Genomic DNA, 24,190 nt, shown 5'->3' with positions numbered 1-24,190 from the left:
AGCTATGTGTAGGCAAGCAGCAGCAGTGTGAGCTCAGTGTGGCAATGGTGCTTGAGGGACTCAGACACCACAACAGTGGCTGCCACAGCTGCACTCAGGCTCAGAAAGTGTTTCACAGAGAGCTGCCACTGCAAAACTCCTGTTCCATTTTCATGTGAGTGGGACTAGACTGCAAGGGATGTCATGCAGTGAGAGAGAGTCCATGTCAAAATTAGATGCCATAAAGGACTGGAAAAGTGGAATCCTTTTTTCCCCACTTTTGTTTAGGAAGAAACAAATCACAGAAAACAATGAATCACACTGGGGCCATCTAACCCTTGGGAGACAGGGTGGCAGTTTTGGAGCACTTCTGTGGGCAGCTTCTGGTACCTCTGAGCCCCAGGAGCATTGCAGGTGGCAGGGCTCAGGGTCCACCCAGGTACAGGGACACTGGGAAGCCTTGAGCTATGGCTCTGTAGTTGGATACCCCTGTATTACTGCCTGCATCTCCTCTAAATCTCCTTACAGACTAATTACTTGGGAGATCCCTATAAACACTGCAGGAAAGTGCCTCATCCTAGGCATTAATATGGCTGCCAGCCCTGTACATGCAGCTGTTTTGTAACCAAAGGAGTGAAGACTGCAATTAGTTGCTCATCTTTCAAGCCTTTATTTTGAAGAAGGTAACACTCCCAGTTACAACCAAAATGATTAAGACACCAGAAACTGCAGAGCTGATGAGTAAATAATAACCATATGACTCATTTCCTAACTCAGAGATGCCTGGAAACTGAAATTAACAAGTCACAGAGCAAAAGGCTTCATCTGAGGGGTTTCATCTTGTCTTTTTATTGTACACAAAACCCAAAAGTCTGCAGTGCCTGGGCCTTGTGACAGTGTCTTGCCAAGAGAGTTTATGGAGGAACCTGCACTTTGTTATATTAAAGGCTGTGCCTGACAGTGCTTAAAACACACCTTAGAGCAGAGTGGATGGCATGGGGTCTGCAATGCACCTTCCTGAGCTGCTGGCACCATGGGGCTCTCTGTTCCTGGGCTCTTCTTACTGTCCCAGCTGCAGATCACCAGTGCTTTGGGCTGCAATTTATGGAAACAGCTAGATGGATCAGGATGGACCTTAAACCCAAATCTCCTTGCTGCAAGAAAGCTGAGCTTTAGAGGGTAATTAGAATCTGAATTAGAAGAAACCCCCAAGTCAGAGAACCCTGCTTATGTTCATGAGTGAAGGTGCCTGGTCTCTACCAGCTGCTGACACCAGCCTGCTTTTCTTTGCAAACATGTCAGTTCACAAATGGGCCTTGAGGATTTGGGAATTAAATCCAATACACTTTGCAAATCTTGTGTATCCTTTAAGATGCAAAAACCCCCAATTTTGAGGGTGAGTAGTACATAAGTGCTATAAATAGTTCACGTTCATCTCTGAGTAGGAAAAAATGTGTTAGAATATTTAACCTAATCAGGCATTCTAGAGGGAAGCCTTACCTTGGCTGTACCCACAGAAATTTGTTACAAGAGTAAATACATGGTACAGAAATTATTCATCTCACCTTGAAAACTTGAAGTCTGGATTTAGGAAGTTTAGAGATAAAATGTTGAAGGAGGTAAGAAAACTACTTCATCTGAATGTAATTTGAATGTCCAACAGAATGTCATTGTAGTCCCAAGTCACCCAAATAAATGACTGCTCAGAAATGAGACTCAGAGAACATTATTCACAGTTTCAAATTAAGGAATATAAAAAATGGGGAGAGCCTACATTATTCATAAAGGCTGGCCCAGTGAAAGCTCCAAAGAACCTGAGCTTTCAGAAACTTCAGCCAGTGATGATCCTCTGTACAAAGCCATTGGAGCCCATAAATCACTCAGCTGCGGTGGACTTCAACACACACTGCAGAGAAGCCCGGATAAAAAGAGTAAATATTGTAAGAATACAAAAAAATCAATAACAGCCCTGAGCAGCAGAAGATTACTTCCAAATCTATGAATCAGTTCCTTTATTCTTATGTTCACATAGTGCTCACTTGTTCTCAAGAGTTTATGAAAAAATAACATCCTTTCAAATTTGAGGAGAACAAACTGCACCAGAACCATAACCAAAGCATATGGTTCACCTACAATTTCAGCAATTATCGAGTATGTTATTTTTGAGTAAATACAATTATTAACAAGGGCTTTTCAAACATTTAAATATGCTGCCAATTCAGAACAGGCACAATATGTACTTGTCTGTATTTGCAGCAGAAACTAAGACATGTCAGGGTGCTGTTGGCCTCTCTGATTGTGCTCTGGAGCTGCCCCTCCTCTCTGGATTGTGCTCACCTGCCCCTCCAGCCTCACAAATGGGCTGAGGCTGCCTCAGGAGTCCCAGCACAAGCAGAAATGGGAGCTCTCCCATCCTTATGCCCTCACCCCAGCTTCTGAACTGAGACCTGCTTTTCATCTTTCAGCATTTTCCCAAACTGGCCATCCCCCAGTGGTCCTTCCACAGACTGTATTCCCAATCCATTACTTAGCTGCCCTTCAAGCATTTCCCAGTTATCACCTCTCAAATCTAGGAAGGAGGTCAGTAGCAAGAAAACCACAATTTTTACCTCTAACATGACATTGGCCAAACAACCCAGACCAGATCTCTCCCTGACATATTGTCTTTTTCTTTGCTTTCATCTGACCATGACTCTAGCAGGCCTGTCATACAGTTGTGTGCCCATTTGTCCCACCTGTATGGCTTCTTTCCCAGATTTCTGGTGAAATTCCTGGTTTGCACTAGCATGACTGTGGCAAACAAATCAGCCTTTCATCCATGGTGACACAGTTACCTCCCTCCCTCTCTTTTTGCTGCATCTTTCAGAGCTGGAAACTTCAGCTCAGTTTCATTCCAAAAGTTAGTTGGATGTCTTAAACATCAATGCCTCATCATCCCCATACTGAGAGTTTGCAAGAATGCAACTGCAGCACATCTGTCAACTGCATCTCCACTGACTGTAGAGGGAACATAAATCCCTAATTCAAGCACCTTTTGTGCCCAAGATTAATTTATATGAATCCATCTGGAATATGTAAGTTATTTAATAATTATTGTAGTTCTGTGGGCTTATCCTGCACCCAGGAGAAAGGGTCTGCAGCCATTCTGGAATACAGATAAAAATAACAGTGTGCAGAAGTTGGCTTGTGAAGAAGTGCAGAGTCTCAAGCCCTTGCAGGAAAACTGTCCTGGACAAGGGGCTCTTGGCAGGGTCAGGGTTCTGCATCCCAGAGCCCCACCATCAGATGCAGGCTTCAAGGAAAACAAATATACCAGGCCTTTAAAAGGAGTGGTTTTGGATGCTAAATTTTCCTACCTGTGCAAACAAGTGAGCACTTGATAAGAGCACTTGTTCTCTACACCCCATTACCAACAGTGAGAGGATGTCAATATTCAACATGATGGAGTCTTCTCACCACTGCGGATAGGAGCACTACCTTTGTCCACATTTCTGGGCCCTGGAGTCACATCTGCTTTTTTTTTCTGAACAGTTATTGTATAGTAAGACAGCCAGCACAGCCCAAGGATTTTGTTTTGTTTGTTTAAAGCCTGCTTGCAGCCATGAGGTGTTGAAATTCACACTTCTTTTCAGCTGCTGAAGCAACACTCTTGGATGACATATCACAGAAGTGAGGCCAGCTCATTATCAGAGAGAGATAGATCATAAAACAAAATAAATGACAAAGAAAAATGGGCCACTGTAAAAGCAAATAAAAACAGTGCAAGGCAGTAGCACAAGCAAACAAACCACAAGAAAAACAAGTACAAGAGCTCACACCACTCTTTCAAGCCACAAAAATACTCAAACAGCAGTATTCAGTGGAAACTACACAACAGAACTATAGTCCAGCTGCTTTATTCTTTTCTTATAAAAATGAATCTAATATTAACCATTGCAGCTCCTTGTTAGAACATGAGGAACTAATGCTGGCTGCACACCATGAATCACAGTGAGTATCTATCTGCAATTAAATTTACTGGACTTTGAACAAACTGACCTAATAGCTAAAAATACAGTCTAGTTCCTATTTCTAAAATCCCATTTCTGCCCATCCTAACAGTTCAGAGCCAGTGATGGTTTGCTGTGAAGGTACCAGACCCTTCTCTTTCCAAAAGAGATGTGATGCAAGCTCTGACTCATTGGTGTGGACAGATATTCAAGCAGACAGCTCTCTGAGCTATCAGTTCTTAACTTCTGCATTGCCTGGACATGATGACAGGAATCTAGAAGTTAATTACCTTGCAATTTTCCTTCCTTAAAATTATTTTGTAAGACTGGCTTCTGTCTCCTGCTGTAAGACTGTGGGAACACTACCACTGCCTGTGTTTGGTCCTGAATGGCAGTGGCAGTAGCAAGCACTGAAAGATGTTATCTTCTTGCTGCCCACAGAGATAAAGCAAGAGAAAATAAAAAAGGGTGGATTTTAACATCAGAATTACCACATATATCGTGATTTCTCTAAAAGACACAAAGGTTCCCACACTGGAAGTCTAATTTAACAGAAATATCACCCAAAGATAAACTGATAAGTGGCTGTATCTAGTTTTGCATGGGCAACTGCCTAATACCATGCAGCCAAAGCTTATTAGATTGAAGGAATTCCTACAACACATGTAGATGAACCCCTTACAATATGAAATTGAGGCTTTTGTCATACATAAAACCAATTTCAAGCATCCACGTCCACAAGTCAAGCATGGAAAATTATGACGATTCTCACATAGTCATGGCACTGCATCCTTTAGAAACTTCACCAAATACTGCTAATCTTGCAACACATTTGGCAATTCAGACAGTAGAAATAAAGCAACTCCATAAAGTAGGGATATCCCCAGTATCCAGCATATGTATCTTCCTAAATCGGTTGCATTTGTTTAAAATAAGCAGCAGATCTGACTTAAGAGCACACACTCCTTGAAAGTGAAACAAGTTTTCTCAGAGGAGTGCTGCCTCAGAACTTGTGCCAAAGCTATAATTCCATTTAGCTGGCAAATTCATCTTGACAAGAAATAAGTACAATTATATTTTCAAAATTTTTTGTCCATGAAAACAAAAAATCCCTATGAGCTCATTAAAAACAAATCATGCTAGACAAGACTTCTGCAAAACTCATGATGGTGGCAGAATTATCTTCATTGTAAGTTGAACACTTTACCTGATAAAGTGTCGTAGGAATTTGTAACAAGTGAAAGAGCTGTAGAGGCAAATTTGAAAATCAATTTGTTCACTGATAGACTAAATTAACTATGTAAACAGAGTAGCAAGTTTTGTAAGCTTATTTTCCAAACAATACTACATTTTTTCCCCTACATCATGCATTGTTTTTGTCTCAATTTCTCTGTTCTCAGACCAGGAGCAGCACTATAGCAAAACAGCTAAATTGTGACCACCATTGGTAAAGCCCTTTCATTTTGAAAATCATGTCCCTCTCCTGTCTTGGAGTAGGGGCTCATTGTGCTCCACAGAGGGGGTGACTCAATCTGGGATAAATCTGAGAGTCAGGACATTATTAGTGCTGATGGTCATTGTCTCTTGGGAACACAGTAAGGATTAACCACAGACCATTCCTGGCCCCCAGGGAGGAGTTTGGGGAGTAGACAAGGAGGTTTTCAGCCTCATGTGTGACCCTGGAGCTGCCAGGGACCCCTGGGGACAGACCCTGTGCAAGCTGAGGGACAGCCCCAGGTGTTCCCTGGCACAAGGACAACCATGGTGCCCAGGGTGGCCAGGCATGGGCACAGCTCCTGCCAGGGGCAGAATGGGGCAGTGGTGCCCAGCCATGCCCAGGGTGGCACTGCCCAAGGTCTCCCTGGCTGCCACCTTCAGTCCCACCCAGACTGATGTGCTCATGTGCAAAATGCAGGTCATGCTACTGCTCACACCAGAACCTGCTGACAGCTCCATCTTTTCCTGCTTTCTCAAGGAAGTGGGACTTACACAATCACACTGTCTGCGGTCCTGCCCCTTAGATGAACCCCCACGACAAATCCTGAGTCTCTTGGCCAAGTTTTACCACACAAGGGGAGAATTTTATCTTTCAGGAGTCTGAAAGATAAAAGCAGCTTCTGAATGCCACACAAATCTGCCCATGGGCTGTGGTGGGGACACCACAGCAGTTGCTCCAGCACGAGAGGATCCCTGTGAGAGCTCCCAGCCCTGGGGTTTGTATCAGCTCAATGTGGAGCAGACCCCAGAGCCAGCCCTGGCATTGCCTGTGTCCTGCCCTCAGGAGCACTGGGACACCAGGGAGGTCATAGGGAGGCATCTTGCTCCCTACAATAATTTGTGGTCACTGAAGTGTGGCAGGACCTTGGGCATCTACCTTCAGTTCTGCTGCACAGCTTCTTGGTCCCCTCTTTGTATTAATCTGCAGAAGAAAAATCCCAGTTAAGGTCACAGCAACACAGATAAGTTTGCAAAAAAGGGTTGTCAAGAAGCCAATATTTTAATGTCTGATAGTTCCAAGTGCATCACACTGACACAGCATGGAAACATGACACTATTCTAATTATTTGGAATTTTACATTGAACTTGACCCTTAGGCCTGTAACTCATATGAAGCAATGGTGAAAACTAAAGAACTTAAACAGTTTTCCAGTGTTTTCTCTTGTGGAGATGAACAAGCATCTTTGGAAACCATTAAACCCTAACAGTGAAGGGAAGGCAGTAAAGGAAATCTGATAAGCACACTAGCATTAGTTTGCAGTCAGTTGATAACAACACTTTCTAACTTTGAAAGCATCATAAAAATGTGTATTTACTTGCCTTCTCTATGCCCACCAGTAATTTCTGGAGAGAGCTACCCTAATCTCCTGGAGAGCATCACACCCTATGGTACCAGCCCCAGCAGGATGTTCTCTGTGCCCTTGGGAAACCCAGGATCACCAGCTGGACTGGCTGAGGAGGAAGGGAAAGGAAAATCTTCTGATTTTGGACAGCAACCATGAGAATAGCATGCTGCTTTTTAAATAATTTCCTAACTAGAACTGATAATGTATGGTTTAGTTTCTGTAGAAGAAGAAATTGGAACCAGCATTACTTTGTTCAGTTCTGTTTACTTATGAGAGAGGAAAAACATCCTGTGTCCTTGAAAGCAAAAGGAATCAAGCAGCAGAAGAGGCAGGCTTTGCTTACAAATCAAATCCCCTTTTTAGCTATCAATCTGGCCAAAGGTCCTCTTTTTAATTATTTCTAACACTGCCAGACTATTGGTGCTTCTGTGGCTGCAGTGATCCATTTCTTACTGTCCTGGCTCAGTTTCTGCTTTTTCTGCCCCTCCTCACAGAACAATAAACATTTATCTTGGTTTGGAAAGACAGGTGTCTGCTAAGGGAGGCAGGAGCCACCCCCGAAATGGAAAAATGTAAACCCTCTCTCTCTGAATTGTTATAATTTTGAAATTAAGGCAGGGCTCTCAGACAAAAATATGGGAGCAGGAATAACAGTTCTTTATTAGGGAAGAAAATAAAAAAAAAAAAAGCAGTAAACTAAAACACCACTGACTGAGTCAGAACACAACCTGACACCGTGTTGGTCAGGGTGTTGGTAGCAGTCCAATTGGAAATTTGGCTGCAGTCCTCCTGGAGTGTCAGGTGTGGTTCTGTTGGAGCAGGAATCTTTCCTGTAGAAAGGTGCAGTCTTCCTCTGAAGATCCAGAGGAAAAGGCAGTTATTCCTCTGGGAATCCAGTGGAAAAGGCTGACTGTGGTGTTCCAAGTCTCAGATTATATCCAGGTAGGAATTCTTGGCTCCTCCCTCTGGGCGGAGCACCTCACAATAGGATGATGTAATTTTATCAGCCATGCAGTGACACTGATTGGCCCATTAACAGAAGATGTCTCCCTGGAGGGAGGATGGGTTGTGGAAGAGATAAAGAAAACTGCTCAATTAACACAAAATAGGAATAGAATACTCCCCCCATTTCCAACCTAAGACAACATTTAACAAATTGAACTCAGTGAAACTTTTTTACCTGCATATGTTTGCAAATTGGGAAGTAGCTCCTACAGTTTTGGTGACCTGGTCCATAAAAATTCCCTTTTCTTACCAGTTTATTAACATTTACCTAAATATATTAAAACTATTTACTCCTCAAAATGCCTAATTAATGTTCAGATGTAGCCAAATGATAGTAGCACGCAATCTTGATTAAAGACACCCAGCATGACTTGGCCTATGAAAGTGTTACATGGAATTTCAGCTCTGGTGTGCAGAGCTAAAAGCAACAGTAAATCACACAGCACCACAGTTCCTACAGCAACAGAATGTTTGCAGTTAGGAGAGTTCAGTCATCAGTGAAAGCAACAAATCTAAAAAACTAAATATAGCTTGGGGGCAGAAAAACAAGAAACTTCTTAAGAAAAGACTGAAGAAATTGCCAGATCCTCATCGAAAGTCAATCAGTATATCTTTGGTGAAGGTGATGAACTTCCTTAATCTAACAGAGCTAAAAAAGCTGCCCAAAGCAAGTACTAGAAATTAGGATGGTCACAAAAGTACCAGGCAGGGGGAAAACATCAATTAATGAAAACTATTTTCAGTTTGCATTATCTAACAAAAGAAAAAAAAACTTTAAATAATGTGCTTATTATTAATCAGATGAACAGAACATTCCAATATTCTGCTTATAAAGGAAATAACTCCAGTCTCACAAGTACTGCTGACAGTCTCTTCTCGTGATCTGTGCAGACTTCCAAGCCTCTTCAGACCTGTAATAATAATCCTGAAAAGCATAAAGTGGCTGGGCTGTGGCAACCACTTCTAAAGTGTGAGAAACAAAGAGGGAAGCATCCCTTCCCAAAGGGAGAGCAGCTGGACAAAGAGAAGCAAAGCACGTGCAGGTTTTGTGGTGGGATAGGGATTTTTTATTAATCCTTTGGTGTAGCTCCAGCTTTGTAGGTGTTTTTTTCCATGGTTTTGTTTAGCAATAGGTCAGATCCACAAGCTTCCTGCATCTCACCTCATCTCCTCAAAATCAGAGTGCCTTTCCTTGTCATTGTAATGTCTTGTGGTTAAATGTCCTTTTCTCCTGCTTCAAAAATGGTCTTTCTTTCCAATTCAATACCTTTGAAGGACTCATAAGTCTTCCCCTATTTTCCCCCCTGCGAGACCCTCTGGAACTGGTATTCTTTTAATTCCTGTTCCTTCTTCCTATTTAAGGACTTTCCACTTTATCTGGTAAGGCCATTAAAGTTAATGGCTCTGCATCACTCTGACAAATATGTGGTACAGCCCCAGCAGCAAAGGGCCTGTTCCACATTAAAAACACCACACTAACAATAACATCGCCCAAAGTTCTTCAGATGCGTGGAACATGCAGGTCACCCCATATGTCTGGGATCAAATGGAGTTTAAATGTCATTTAAAAGAGATATTTTATGGGTTTTTTCCTAAGACGGGGAGCAGGACTGAGCCTACTTTCACCTCACAAACAGCAGCTGACCAGCCAAGACAATTAACACAGATATTGAAGTAAGACTTGGGTAACGATAATTTTGATTTTTTCTTTTTTTCCCCTACAAAAAAATAATCAGGCTGCAGAAACAAAAGCTTTTGAAATCCCCACTGCCCTGTTGGACAGGGAAAAGAAATACTAAAGACATTTCAGTCACAATAGTTTTGTAGTGTTTAGTAATTATGTGTGTAGACAGCAATACATTCAACACTGGACTAGAGCAAAGACATTTTTATCTCAAAAAGCCAAGAACTCATATATACTCTGAAATCTCTGTGGTAAAAATTGTGGATGACAGAAAATAGTTTTCTATCTAGGACATATATTCAGAGATATGAACCACTGAAATCAAATATATACGGTTAGTGTACCAATTTGTCTGCATTACTTTGGATATGTGGTGAATATTAATAAAAGTCATCAAGAAGAGATCACATCTTCTATCCATTAGAGTGATGGAGAAAACAGATAGTTGACTGTGCCTGTACTGAATAAAACTGGAAGGCCTTTTTAACTATAGAAACTATAGAAATCAGTTTAGAACTGATCCTCTTAAAACAGCATTGAGCTTTACCTACACATCAGCTCATACTTCTGCTGCCTACCAGGGCTTTACTTTCCAAAAACCCAATTCAATATACTTTTTAAGAAAAAAATGATATTTAAAAAAAAATTCATTTCAGAAAATGGAAACTTAAGTTTTAGTTATAAAATCTGACCTTTGGGGTCATTTGAGGAGTTTTTCCTTAATGATGTGAACCAGTACATTTTATTTCAATGTAAATTTGATGACTTTGGTGATTCTGTGGTCTCCAAAAACTAGAGTAGAGAATAAGCAGGCCACCACTTTTTAAAGGAAAGGAAAAATGTAAGGAGAATCTGAGATCTCCCTGTAGGAGAACATGCATATAATTTAATAATCTAGAAAGGAACTAACAGGTGCTCAGTTATACTATAATTATTCTGCCTCACCAAAGTGAGTCCTGAGGTCTATTAAGACAGAAAATAGTTTGAATTTTTTCTTTTCTTATAAGTTGCCAACTTTTTAACAAAGAGGCAGATCGAGTAGCTTATGCACTCATTGTGATCTGCTTTGACCAGTGCTGGCTAATTAGGGCTGTGGCTAATTTATTTTTAAAAGATGGTTTGAGTTAGAATCTGAAAACTCCTGTTAAGTAATACAAACAAGAACTGAAGACATGTTAGGGCTGAGAATAAACAGCACTTGTACTTCTCATCTTAGTGGAGGCTGTAGGTGCCACTGGCTGAAGTCCATTTCACAGTAACAATTTTTACTCAAGGAAGACATCTGTTTCAAGTGTGAAATAACCTGCTGGTAAACTCCAATGTTTGAAAATGGCCACTAAAAATTAGAAGGCTGAAGTAATAAGTGGTGGGCTGAAGTGGAAAACCTTAAAGAAAGGCTTTTTTGTCTCTATATAATCTTTTCCAACAAGTCAGTTTTGTTTCATTTGAAGAAACATCCAATAGCTGTGTGGAATATTTTCCCCAACACCTTGAACTAAATGCCTCTCCTAAGACATCAACAGGGCAAGAAGATTTGCCATTCCTGCTTCTCATTTTCCCAAAGGATTAGGCAGGACTGGTAGAACTTGTATATGTAAATGTATAAATAAATATACAAATGTGTGCATATATATGGGGCAGCTCGTGCAGCAAGGTTACTCCCTGGAGTGGTGTGGCTCAAGCCAGAATAATACTGAAGATGCGCTCATTGTTTACACCATCAGAGCACTGAATTATGTGCTGTCCTGTATGCTCCTTCCCCAGGAAAGGTGAAATTTTGAAGAAATGCAATCAGGTGTGATGGCAGTAAGACCAGCCTGAAGGAATCCCATCCCTGTCCACCTGCTCCACCTCTCCAGGGGAAAAGTGGGTTGTGACTTCTGAAGCCAGCTTTGCACTGATGCCAGGGTGCCATTTTAATGACATGGTAAATACCACAGACTTAAGAACATATATTAAACGGCATTCAGTACAAAAATTCTATCTTTTCATACTTTTACATGACTGAGTCAAGATAGGTATGTCTACAGCAAAATTTCAAGTTGAAGCCCATTATACTACTCATTGTATACTGTTAAGAAAACACATATATATGTCCTGGATTGCCAAGAAAATTGTATTCTATTTGCCATCTGTATGGCAGTTGCCTTCTGTTAAGTGGGCAGTTTTCCTTATCTCTTCCACACCCACTCCTCCCTCAGGGGGGATATGTGTTGATAATGAGCTATTGAATGTCACTGCATGGCTGATAAGAACTGCAGCATCCCATTGTGAGATGCTCCATCCAGAGGGAAGAGCCAAGCATTCCTACCCAGATGTAAACTTGAGATTCTGGAACACCAGCACAGCTTTTTTCCACTGGATTCCCAGAGGAATAGCTGCCTTTTCCTCTGGATCTTCAGAGGAAGACTGCACCTTTCTACAGGAAAGATTCCTGCTCCAACAGAACCACACCTGACACTCCAGGAGGACTGCAGCCACAATTCCAGTTGGACTGCTACCAACACCCTGACCAACACGGTGTCAGGTTGTGTTCTGACTCAGTCAGTGGTGTTTTAGTTTACTGCATTGTTTATTTTATCTTTTTATTTTCTTCCCTAATAAAGAACTGTTATTCCTGCTCCCATATTTTTTCCTAAGAGCCCCCCCCCCTTAATTTCAAAATTCTAACAATTCAGAGGGAGGTGGTTTACATTTTTCCATTTCAGGGGAGGCTCCTGCCTTCCTTAGCAGACACCTGTCTGACCAAGACAATATTAAAAAGATATGGTTGGCTCAACTTCTAAGAATACTCAAATCTATGTAATATTCCAGATATTTGGCTACCTGTTTGCATTCACAAAACTCTTGAAAGTTAAAATATAGTTCTATTTCCCCTGCAATGTTCAACTTTCTTTTTCTTTAATAGCAAAGGGATACTGCTATTTAGATTACAGGAACAGCAAGAAGAATATTTGCCTGTTTAAATCTTCCCTGTCTGAAAACATGGCTTGTTTATTTTTTTACTTATAATTTGTGAAAACACGCTTGATAATTGGTTTTGTAAAAACAACACTAAAAGGAACAAACCAGAGTTATGAACTCAAATTACTACAACAGTACAAAAAGGCTTATATTCAGAGGTTTAAAACATGCTATGTTGTTAACTGGTAAATCAGGATGGAATTCAGCTCTTCCGAAAATGGCAAGGTCATGTACTGTCTGATCACATTCATACTACATGCAGTTTTATTTCACTAAATTTTTTTGTCTTTTTAGTTGGTGTTGATCTAAGATGTTAGAAATGATTGCAGTCTACAGAAACAAGGGGGGGGAAATCAGTTGTTAAACATGTCTGACTCTTGGAGATAATTCAAATGGAAAAAAATCCAGGTCATTGGCCTTTTTAAATAGACCTCCGGCAATATTTACTCCTCCATAAATAGCACAGTCACATGAAATAAAACTGTGTTCAGTAAAGCCTGCAAAACAAAAGAACAATTTACAGACTGAAAGGCAAACTGTGGCTCATGTGTTCGCTGGGGAGGATTAAGTGAGCTCGCTGCACGGTCTGTGCTTAGCGATTGTGGTGTCAGTTCCGCTGCAGGCAGAGCAAGGCAGGTCACCCAAGGTGCTCCATCCTTCAGCGGGAGCTGGGGAAGGCCAGGATCCTGCTCCAGACGGTGACTTGTGTGGGAAAGCTTGGCAGAAAGGAGCTCCACTGCCTCTACCCTCGTGACTCAGAGCACATCTACATAAGGAAAGATCCTGGGCATTCCTGCGCTGCTTTCACGCAGCCACCGCCGCGCTGGGGCTGCAGGAAGGGCAGCACATTTCCCCAAGGTAGACAAGTCCTAACATGGAGGCACAGCCTTCTGAAATACCAGTGAGGCCATTTAGTGCATCTGCTTGCAAAATTAGATGTTTTTGGATGTTACAGACAACGGGACAAATGAGTAAATTACCATAAACATTATTTCAATTTCTCTAAAGCTCATGTCAATCTCCTCTGTGTGCTTACCCACACTTAAGACTCTATTTCAAGTTTTACTTTTAAATTTTTTTCCCAAAGATCTAGTTCTGGAAATAATGTTATTACATAAAAGCCACAGCTGTCTCTTTTAAGTCTCTTGCAGCTCTGAAAACACTTGAAAACTGAAACAACTGCGCACAAAAACCCATACAACAAATCAGTAGTATGCACAAGGGCATGTGCCTTCATTTCATTCATTAACCAGGGAGTGGAAGAATTGATTTTAATTAAATCAATATTTAGGACTCTTCCTGACTAGTATCACTCATTCTGGTTTTGCAAAAAGAGGTTAAGCAATGCTGCTGAAAAGGTATTTTTGGGGCCTGAGCCTGGTTTGAGGCAGATTTGCAGGTGATGGGTGCCAGCCCAGTCACCAGTGGGCCGTGCAGAGCTGCCTGCTCCGAGGACTTGGCTCTGTTTGCAGTTGCTGAATCGCAGCAGAGGCACACGGAAATATAAAAATACTTTTCTGCTATTATTCTCCTCAGAGAATAGAACTACAAGGGAATAGAGTTACAATTCTAGATGCAGACACAATACTTTACAGAAAGTCTTTTACACAGTAAAAGTGCCTGGAAACCCTGGTAGAGCAAAGCCTTTCCACCCTGGATTTAGGGAGAGATTTTCCCTATCCTCTTCGTTTGCCTGCACAACAGCCTAAATATATATCTGGTTTGCAACTCTTGGCCATGTTTTGTACTTTCCTGGCTGCCACATTCATTAAGCTTCCAAGCAGCTGATTCTTAGCATGCAGTAATTCTTGTTAGCCTGCTAAGAAGCTGACAGAATAAACCTTGCTGTTTGTTTAATTCCCTTCACTGAGCATTAGGAATTACTTCTGAAAGAACTCGGGCTTCCAGGTGCTCTTTTTTACATGCAAGTATTTCATACCAGAAGTAGTTCCCTCTTATTTCCTAAACACTGTGTTGAACAATCTTTAAAGCTGAAGATAGTGCTCATGGGCATTTATGAGGGTCTGATTTGCCACAGCTAAAAGCATGTAGGACATGGTAGTGGAAAGGCTACAGTGTTTTTTGTTGCTGGCAGTGGCAGCTGGTGTCATTTTTGCATTTCAGTGAATACAGGTGCCATTTGTTACATTTAAAAATACTATGAATCCACTCCTCTTGCTGAAGATCTTTACCCATATATATATATAAAATGCAAACAAATATTCAGCACAGAGAACAGATTAATTAATACACATATGCTCATGTTCTGTAGATTCTTGCAAAGGAAATATCATTATGGCAAAGATGCTAACTGACTTTGAAAGTTTAGTTGTAAACCTATGTCCCTAAGGGATGCTTTGCATCTTACTGAGCCAGAAAGATTGTTGTTGAATTCTCAGACAGCAGTGTTTACACCCGAAATGACAGCTCAAGACACAGGCAGAATTAAGGAGTTAAACTCGGATACATCTTCATTGGACTATCAGTTACAATAAGCAGTGTATTTTTGCTTGTGCATACAAAATTCTTAAAATACATTTTTTATTTGCAACACAATCACACTGGATTGTCTGAGAGAAGACTCAATTCAAAGGTTTTTAAAATCACTACAAGAATCAGAGCTAGTTTTAACAATCCATTGCCTGCATATACCCATACACATGGTTTTGCCTGGAAAGGCTGTGTCTTAGGTTACAAGATGTAGCTGGGGGGGTGGATTCTATTTCCATCTGCTGGAGGTGGGGCAGTTATCTTGTGTTAATTGGGCAGTTTGCTTTATCTCTTCCACAGCCCATCCTCCCTCCAAGGAGATATCTTCTGATAATGGGCCATTGAGTGTCATTGATAAGCTACATCATCCCATTGTGAGAGGCTCTGCCCAGAGGGAGGAGCCAAGCATTCCTAACTGAATATAATCTGAGACTTGGAACACCACAGTCAGCCATTTCCACTGGATTCCCAGAGGAGCAGCTTTTTTTCTACAGGATTCCCAGAGGAAGACCAGATCCATCTACACCACCACTGGAGCTGCAGAGGAAACCTACACCTTTCTACAGGATCACTGCTCCAACAGAACCACATCTGCCACTCCAGGAGGATTGCAGCCAACATTTAATAGGGCTGCTACCAACACTCTGGCCAACAGCGTGTCAGGTTGGATTCTGACTCTGGAAGGAATTGAGGATGGAGACCAGGGAGGACAAATCCCCGCGGCAGAACCTTGTGGAAGAGGTCATTTTGAGAGGCTCCACAGTGCAAGAATCTAACAGAGAGGAAAACCCCCAGAGATCCCACACAAGAAATGGCTGCAGATTATGGGGATCTGAAGAGGAACAACCCATTCCAGGCTGGGGAGGTGGCCAAAGATGCGGTCAGAGCTTGGAGCTGGGGGTCCATGAGCAGCTTCATGAGAAGTCCCACAACTGCTCAAAATGTGGGAAGAGCTTTGGCAAGAGATCTGCCCTGATCTGCCACTGGAGAATCCACACTGGGGAACGGCCCAGGTGTGAGGAGTGTGGGAAGAGCTTCAGCCAGATCTCCCACCTAAGTGTCCACATGAGGAGCCACACCGGGGAGAGGCCCTATGTGTGCGGAGTGTGCGGAGTGTCAGAAGAGTTTCAGGAGGCTCTCCCACCTGACTGTCCACCTGAGGAGCCACACCGGGGAGAGGCCCTACGAGTGTGACAAATGCAGGAAGAGCTTTCAGAGTTGGGCCAATCTCCTCCTGCACCAGCGGATTCACACAGAGGAGAGGCCCTTCCGCTGCCCTGACTGTGGGAAGGGCTTCAAGCAGCACTCCCACCTCATCACCCACCAGCGCATCCACAGCGGGGAGAAGCCCCATGAGTGTCCCGAGTGTGGGAAAAGATTCAGGCACAACTCAGCCTTGACCAGACACCAACGGAGGCACCACTAAGGGAAGCCCTGCAAGTGCCAAGTGCGGGAAGATCTTGGTGCGCTGCTCCAGTGGGCTGGCTTTGCATTGGAACCATTCACAGAAGGGACTTTCTAAGAGAAACTGCTACTAGTTTCCTCCATGTCTGATGAAAAACTAATCAGTAATTAGCTTTGAGAATTGACAATCTGTTAAACCATTGAGAAAGCTGGAGATGCCTCCATGTATAGCTGCCAAAGGGCTGTCCTGGCACCGCAGGGGACTCAGGGCCCCCTGAGATTCTAGCACAGCCCAGCATGGCCTGAAATCCATCACTGAGACTGCATTGCCACCCAGCAGGGATCCCGTAACCATCTGCAGGCCCTGGGTGAGATACTAACTCTTTCAGTGCACAGATGAGACCCACAGACATCAATCCTCTCTGAAGTGAGAGAAAAGGACAGAGTGAGGACATGTAGAGGAACAGCATGAAGACACCAAGGTCAGTGAAGAAAAAGTCAAGTCCCAGATTAGAGGGATGAGGAGATTCCTTGATCTTGGGGCCGAAATCCTCTTATAAAACTATGGAGAAGAATATAATTGATACATCAGACTCTTTTTCTCTGTAACCCATTGAAAAGTATGGGGGAATGAAGGTTTCAAATTTTAGGTAAAAGCAAAGGCCATTGATGCTAAAGTAAGCAGATGTTGAAGTAGCTGTGATTACATGAGAAGTTTGAACAGAGAGAGAAGAGTGATGAAGACCCTTTGCCCACAGAGAAAGAAGAAGACCTCTGTTCCCAGAGATGAAGATGTTCTGAGAGATAGATAAAGAGAACCTTTGCTCTTAAACAGCTCATCCTTAAAATAGTACCCCGTAAGTTGACATGGCCTATAAACACAGCTGTGGGAAAAGCAGCGAAAAAAGGGAGAGACTTCACGATTGCAGATTTCCAGGCGGTTGCTGTTCATGGAACTTAAAAACCATGAGAGAACTGTTTTCTTGTGGAGCAGTCTCCATAAATTGACAAGAGGGACTCCTCCCTAAGTGAACTGAAGACAGACTGTTCTAGAAGTGATAAACTGACTGAATTGTTTCTTTCCCCCATTGTTAGTGGGAAAGAAAAGGTTGTAGGGGAAGGAGAAGTGTTCTAAAGGTTTTATTCTGATTATTATCGTTCTTTCTTTTAGTTACTGTTAATAAAGTTTTCTTTATACCCTTTTAAAGTTTTGAGCCTGCTTTACATTCCTCCTAATCCTATCTCACAGCAGGGAATGAGTAAATCTAGAGAGTACATGGGCATTTGACCAACACTAAACCCACCACAGGCTGTAATGATGCACTCATAGGTATACTGAAGGAAGTCAAACTCAGGACCCTTACATAGATCTTGCCAATTAACCTCTGAATTCCAATCCCTGAATTTCAAATTCTGCTCTGGGAGGAAGGTGACAGATGGCCCTGAGATAACTAATGCTGTATTATTCAAGGATTTGTCAAGCAGAAGACTTGGGAACACTTATGCTAGCATCAACTACCCAACATAGTCTACAGAACATGTAAACATACAATTTATCTTGAAGTAGGTGAATATCTCACTTGGTTTTACTGGGGCATTAGTCCAGAAAGTATTTTAAACTAGGACTAAGCCCCTCTCATTTGCAGACAGACTGAGTGAGTTGGAGCTTTTCAGCCTGGAAACGAGAGGATTCCAGGGAGACATTAGAGCACTTCCTGTATCTAAAGGGGGTCTACAAGAGAGCTGGAGAGGGACTTACTAGTGACAGGACAAGGGACAATGGCTTTAAACTGAAAAAGGGTAGATTTAGATCACATATTAGGAAGAAGTTCACGATTGTAAGGGTGGTGAGGCACAGGAACAGGTTGCCCAGAGAAGCTGTAGATGCCTCATCCCTGGAAGAGCTCAAATCCAGGTTGGATGGGGCTTTGGGCAACCTGGCCTAGTGGAAGGTGTCCTTTCCCATGGCAAGGGGTTTGGAACAAGATGATCTTTAAGGTCCCTTCCAAGCCAGGACATTCTGTGATTCTATGAAATACCCTGAAAAACTGCTGGAGTTGTGCAGTAGTAAACATAAGCACAGTTGCAGTCAACAGGGCTTCTCATTTTCATTTTGAGAGGGAAATAAAATTTTCTCCACAAACTTTCTTGGCTGAGAGTTCACCCACTTTGGGCATCCTCTTTACAGAAACATTCCTCCCACTGTCTCTGAGAAGAGCTAGATTTCTGGCAGCTTGGCCTCCAAGCATTGGTATAGATGAATGGGAAAGCAGAGCTGTAGTTAACTCCTCATCTGCTGGCAGCCAGGCAACTCCCTGCAGCAAAAATCTGGTAGCAACCTGGTACTTGAAGCACTAGGTTTGCAAGCCAACTTGGCTAGGATTCTGCAAGTTAATGATGCATCATGTTTTTGATCACCTTTCCAAAGGTTTCTCTTCTGGGTAAAAAGATAAGAAAGTGCAGGAAATAATCATCTGCGCCTAAATGAGAAGAACTGTAAATGTGACTTTCAGTAAAATCTGCTCCAGAATGTTGCTTCTCCATTCTGAATAATGATCATGAATGATAATGAGCTTTCTTCCAAGTTAGAGACACGTGAGAGCTTTTCCAGAATCAAGGCCTCAGTGCATATTGAGGGCCCTGATTTAGGAGTGGGAATAACTTGGCATAAGATTACTATTCACAACATTCTCTGTGGACTCCTCAGACTTCAATGAATTGAATCTGGAGCCAGCAGCTTGTAACCTGGCATCGTCCCTGTGTGCCTTTAAATACACTCTGGAAAGCAGGGGCTTCAGAAGCTGACTCAGAGCAGCTCCGACAGCTGTGTAGGAAGCAGAAAGCAGGGAAGGGCAATCTCCAGCCCTCTCAAACACAGACTGCCACTCTCAGCTCTTGCTTTCATTTTTTATCTCCAAATACCCCAGTCCAGCAGGCCTATATGTTCTAATGATTTCACATTGATGTAATTCCACTGACTTCTCGTATAACTTAAAGCAAACATTATCATTTCAGTTTGGGAAACCGTAGCTGGTCACCAAAGATGCTGCTCATTTTTTTCTGAAACAGAAGAGTTATATTAAAAAGGCAAAAGAAAACTCAATGGCTAAAAGTACTTCTGATTTATTTGAGAGAATAAATGTTTTGTTTTGTGTAGCTGACTCAGATTTCACCAATGTTTCTTTTACAAATGAGACATGAAGATGCAGTCTAAAAATATATTTCAGTGCAGTCAATATGGAAATCCCATCATTGCAAGAAGGTCTTGGTGTCATAAACAGATTTTTTTACAGCACATTTTCAAACAGCACTTCTAAGCCTAAGCAACCTTGGGGAAAACTTTTTAAACCTCAGAAAAAAACATTTTTAGATTAACTAGAACTTGCATAAAGCTTCCTTAACCAACTCTGAAATACTGCTGAACCTCTAAGGTAGACTCTTTTACCCTGAGAACTGGCAGCAAGGCTTGAGTTGCCAATAAACAGTACCCAGGACACGCTAGGCAGTGTCAGTTTCTAAAAATGGGTGCAGAAGAAAATGACAGCTGTTGGAGGGCAGGCAGGAACAGAGGAACACACTGATACTGGGGCTTGGCCCCAGTGATCTCTCAATAAGAGCTGTGGGCCTTGAAGTGAAGTGAGAATGCAAGGATTTCCTTTACTGCAATCAATACAGGAGCTCACAGTTTAAAGGACAAGTGCCTAAAGACTGCTATGTTGTCTGTAAAATGGATTTTGTAATATAAAAGAAATGAAATGAAAAGTCTACAACACCTACAAGAATGATAAAAGTATGCTACAGTAGTACCCTATAATTTCTAGATATATTCTACCCAGGGTTGAATCTAAAGTGTAGAAAAGGATTCTCTGAGCTCAGCTCAGCTGGTAGGGGTCATAAAATATTCTGAGCCAGAAAAGACCTACAAGGATCATTGAGTCCAACTCTTTCTTAAGTAAATGGCCCATGCTCCCTCTCTCAACTAAAGATTATTTCACCAAAAGCAAAGAAGATGAGAAGTGCACAAGTTAGAGACTGTGTTGACAGAGGAAGGGAAAATGAAAAGAGACAGAAGGAAACATAGAGATCACTTTCTACTGAACAGGCTTCCACATTCCTAGTCTTTTATATTCACATAAAGCTATAATCATTTGGCTTTTGATTTATGGTTTATACACACAAAGTCCAACTCATGTCATAAAGGCATTTTACAAACATTTATGGCGATCTTACTGTATTTATGCCCTACCACAGCTACTGAAACTTGAGTGTGTGCTTAAAATACTACAAATACTTATTTGCTGAATTGCTATCCCAACCTATATAGTAAAAAGAAATGTGCTGACGTGCTTAAAACAATTCTACGTCAATGGCTCCAAGGTAAGGCATCCCACGTGTTAGCAGCTCCGAACGGGGGAGGGTGGAACTGGATATGGGACAGCAGCGCAGTCAGGCTTTAGCGCAGCCCCGCAGCCGTGCCTTTGTCACGGATCTCCGGTGTCCCGGCCAGGCTGCAGCCCGAGCCCAGCCCCCGGACGCGCTCAGAGCTCGGGATCGGTTCCTCCGTGCGCACCCATCCCGGGAATCCCAGCCCGTGCTGGGCTCGGGCAGCGCCGCGCCACGGGACCTGCGGGCAGGGACAAACACCGCCGGCCGTCCAACAACCGAGCCCGGCGGAACGGACAGGAGACATGAAGCGCTGAGGCGTCGGGAGGGTGGGCGAAAAAAAAAATAAATAGTCGGGAGCAGTCGGGAGATGGAGCGGAGATGCGCGACTCCCAGCGCTCTCGGCTCCACATCAAGCACCCTGTGGCGGTGTCCCTGCCTCCGGAGAGCTCGGGACGCGCCGTGCCCGCCGCGCCGCTTCCCTCCCCGCCGCGGGATTGGCCGGCGCGCGCCCCGCCCGCCATCCCGCCCCTTCCCCTTCCCGTTCCCCTGCCCCTTTCCCCCCGCCGGGAAACCCCGCCCGCCCCGCCTCCCCCGCGCCCGGTTGGAGGGGCCAGCTGTCAATCATCCGGTCCCCGGCGCGCGGCCCAACTCCCGCGTTCTCCCCAGGCCGCCGCGGGCGGAGCGGGGGGCGTTCCGCGCTCCTCTCCCTCCATTGGTCCTTCGGGGCCGTCAATCACCTCTCGCCGCCAACCGCGGCCGCTGTCCCCGCCCCCGCCCCGCCCCTCCCCCCTCCCTCCGCTCAACTCCGCTCGCTCCGCCAAGTTGCGCGGCCGCTGCCCGGCGGCTCCGCGGTTCTGGCGGCGCCACGCGCGGCGGCCCCCGGCAGAGCGCGGCCAGGCGGGATGAGGGCGGAGGCGCGGGGAGCGCCCGGCGGCGGCTGAAGGCGGACACGGGGCGCGTGGAGGCGAGGGGCTGAAGCTCAGGGGCGAGTCCGGCCGATGACAGCGGGCTTGGCTGAAGGGGACGCGGAGCGAACGAAGCGGGAGCGGGGCAGCAGCGGCGCCGCCGAGCCCGTCCCGCGGTGGCTCGTGCCGCGCCTGCCCTGAGGACAGCGGGACCCCGGCAGGGAAAGTTTGGCGCTCGCCCGCCCCCGTCCCGCCGGGCGAAGTTGTCTTTGGGTTTGTTTGTTTGTTTTCCCTTTCCTCCTCTTCCTCCTCCCCCCTTCCGCTCCCCCGGCGGCTCCGCGCGGGGAGGAAACGGCGAGGGAAGCAGGAACTGAGGAGCGACCCGGGAGCCTCCCCAGCGCCCGGCAGAGCCCGCTCCGCTCCTCTCCTCGTCCGTGCGGTGTGTGAGGGCAGCCAGGACTTCGTTTTTGGTGGTGTTTTTCGTTGCTGTTTTTTTGTTGTTTTTTTTTTTTTTTTAAGCCCCTTTGTTTTTTGCCCGCCCGCTTCTCCCTCCGGTACAATATATGCTCGTGAAGAGCCGCCCCGCCGCCCAGCCATGTCGGCGGCCATCTCTGCCGCGGAGAAGGTGGATGGCTTCACACGGAAATCGGTGCGCAAGGCGCAGAGGCAGAAGCGCTCGCAGGGCTCCTCGCAGTTCCGCAGCCAGGGCAGCCCGGTGGAGCTCTCGCCGCTGCCCCAGCTCAAAGGTACGAGCCTGCCCTCCCGCCCTCCCCTCCGACTGCAGGTGCCGCTGCCCACAGCGCCTGCCCTGGCTCGGCCCCTGCCCCGCGCCCTCTGCCCTTTAGCCGTGTCCTCCCCTGCCCCCGGCGCTTTCCAGGTAGGACCCGCGGCTGGAATTCCTCCTCTGCCCGCACAAAAAACCAGCGCCGCTGTCCCGGCCGCTGCTGACTCCGCTAACTCGCCGCCCCTCTTTTCTGGCTGGTGGGAACAGCAAAATGTGGTTTAAGGTCTTATTGAGGAAAATGCAGACCATAAGTTGAGTTGAGGAGTGCGGGCGATTGAGCGCTGCAACCCGGGAGCGAGCGGTGGCTCCTCCCACGGGGGGTTTGCCAAGAGGAGCTGTGCCCGTGGTGTGACATCCCGAGGTAGCGGGGAGAGTTCCCGTTCGGCCGCTCCGTGCATTGCTCCGCTCTCGGACAGCGTGGAGCGGCGTTTGCTGCTCTCCAGGAGCTGCCTCGGAGACTCCTCCAGCACGGTGCTCTGTGGAGACACTCTCGAGTGAATGAAAACTCTGAGTGCTGGCATTGCTGAAACAGAAAATAGGCAGTGAAGGTTTTATCCCCTGTGCCGCAGCTAAAATTGAGAAGGCTCGGTTCATTAGGTCACAGAAATGAAGCGTAGTTCATTGCAACCTTCTACATCTTTGAACATCAGAGTATATTTCTGTATATTTTTAAAATTACGGAAAGGATATGTTGGGGAGGGAATACAAAACTTGTTATTAAAACATTTGTCAGGGACTTGGAAGAAAAGGGAGAGCGATTACCTTAACGTGACCTAGCATGTTAATTTTACTTCCACTGGCTTTAAAGTCTTAAGGCTTTTGAAGCTACATCATATGATGGTGTAAAAAAAAGTCTGATTTGCAGCAAATATCCAAAATCTGAATAAGACATAGCAAACGTAAAAATATTCCTAGGTACTGAGGTTTGGTTTTTTTTCAGTTTGATTTTTATGGCATTTACAATCATGTCTCTAGTATTTCAAGGCTGTCACGTTTTCCTGCTCTTTGAGTGACAGATGTACATGAATCATAAATCTGGCTCTTAGCAGAAATGTTATTGACTAGAAATAAGCTTAGGCAGGGGAGTAACAAGGGCAGGGTTGTTTGTTTGGTTTTAACATGTTTGTTGCAGTGGATTTGGCTGTTAGTTTGAACAACAGCAGGGGTGTTCTCGCTGCTTCTTTTGGGCTTTCCGTCCTCTATGAAGTTGTGTCCTGTCTTGGTCCACTGCTTCGATTTGAGGGATTGACAGCCTGGATAACTTGTTTGAAATCAGCAGTTTTTGCTGTTCCCATGCTGTTCAGACCATGCACTTTCCTCAGGGCTGAATTTGAGAAACCACACTTAGTACTTCGTAAAGGCCCTTGGTTAATACTGCACATAGGTGGCAGACTTCAGAAAGTTTGAGACCTGGTCCAGCAAACAGTTAAACATACGTGTGTTATGCAGGGAGCAATTCCAGCTTAAATCAGCAAAATGTCCAAGTTTACATTCTTTGCTGAGCTGGGACTTTAATATTAAATTTTTAACTCTGCATTATTAAGTCCTGTAGTTTTGTGAGTATGGTTTTACAGCTTTTTACTTGTAACACAGAGAAATTTTGCATGGCATCAGCAGCTCAGATGTTTGGAAATTTGAAGCCATAAACCAGCAGAGGAATTTCTTCAGTTATGCAGGGTTTTATAGTAGTTTGAATCGCTTTATTGCCTGAAGTTCTTAAAGGAAAATCTCTTCAGTCTTTATGCTTGTGATTCAGA

The 24,190-nt window shown here is 44.3% G+C and overlaps 2 protein-coding genes across 2 annotated transcripts in view; both read left to right on the top strand.

Annotated features, from left to right (window-relative positions):
* Nucleotides 1-16,047: 16,047 nt before the first annotated feature.
* LOC136554257 (zinc finger protein 501-like) lies at nt 16,048-16,380 on the top strand. The gene has a single exon (XM_066546103.1). It carries the CDS (start codon nt 16,048-16,050, stop codon nt 16,378-16,380), a length of 333 nt encoding a protein of 110 aa, XP_066402200.1.
* A 5,382-nt stretch (nt 16,381-21,762) lies between these two features.
* PPP2R5A (protein phosphatase 2 regulatory subunit B'alpha) overlaps nt 21,763-24,190 on the top strand; it is a 42,029-nt gene continuing 39,601 nt past the window's right edge. The window contains exon 1 of the mRNA XM_066546448.1: nt 21,763-22,395. Coding sequence (XP_066402545.1) covers nt 22,245-22,395 — 151 coding nt within the window. The 5' untranslated portion in view covers nt 21,763-22,244. The remainder of the gene's footprint in view (nt 22,396-24,190) is intronic.

The sequence above is a fragment of the Molothrus aeneus genome, chromosome 3 (genome assembly GCF_037042795.1).
Source record: "Molothrus aeneus isolate 106 chromosome 3, BPBGC_Maene_1.0, whole genome shotgun sequence".
NCBI classification, from domain to species: domain Eukaryota; kingdom Metazoa; phylum Chordata; class Aves; order Passeriformes; family Icteridae; genus Molothrus; species Molothrus aeneus.
Note: the sequence above shows the minus strand (reverse complement) of the source record. Positions and strands in the feature narration are given on the sequence as shown.

Bases quoted from the DNA above. Each gene is read 5' to 3' on its own strand.
- LOC136554257 (XM_066546103.1), top strand. From the start codon at position 16,048: ATGTGTGCGGAGTGTGCGGAGTGTCAGAAGAGTTTCAGGAGGCTCTCC.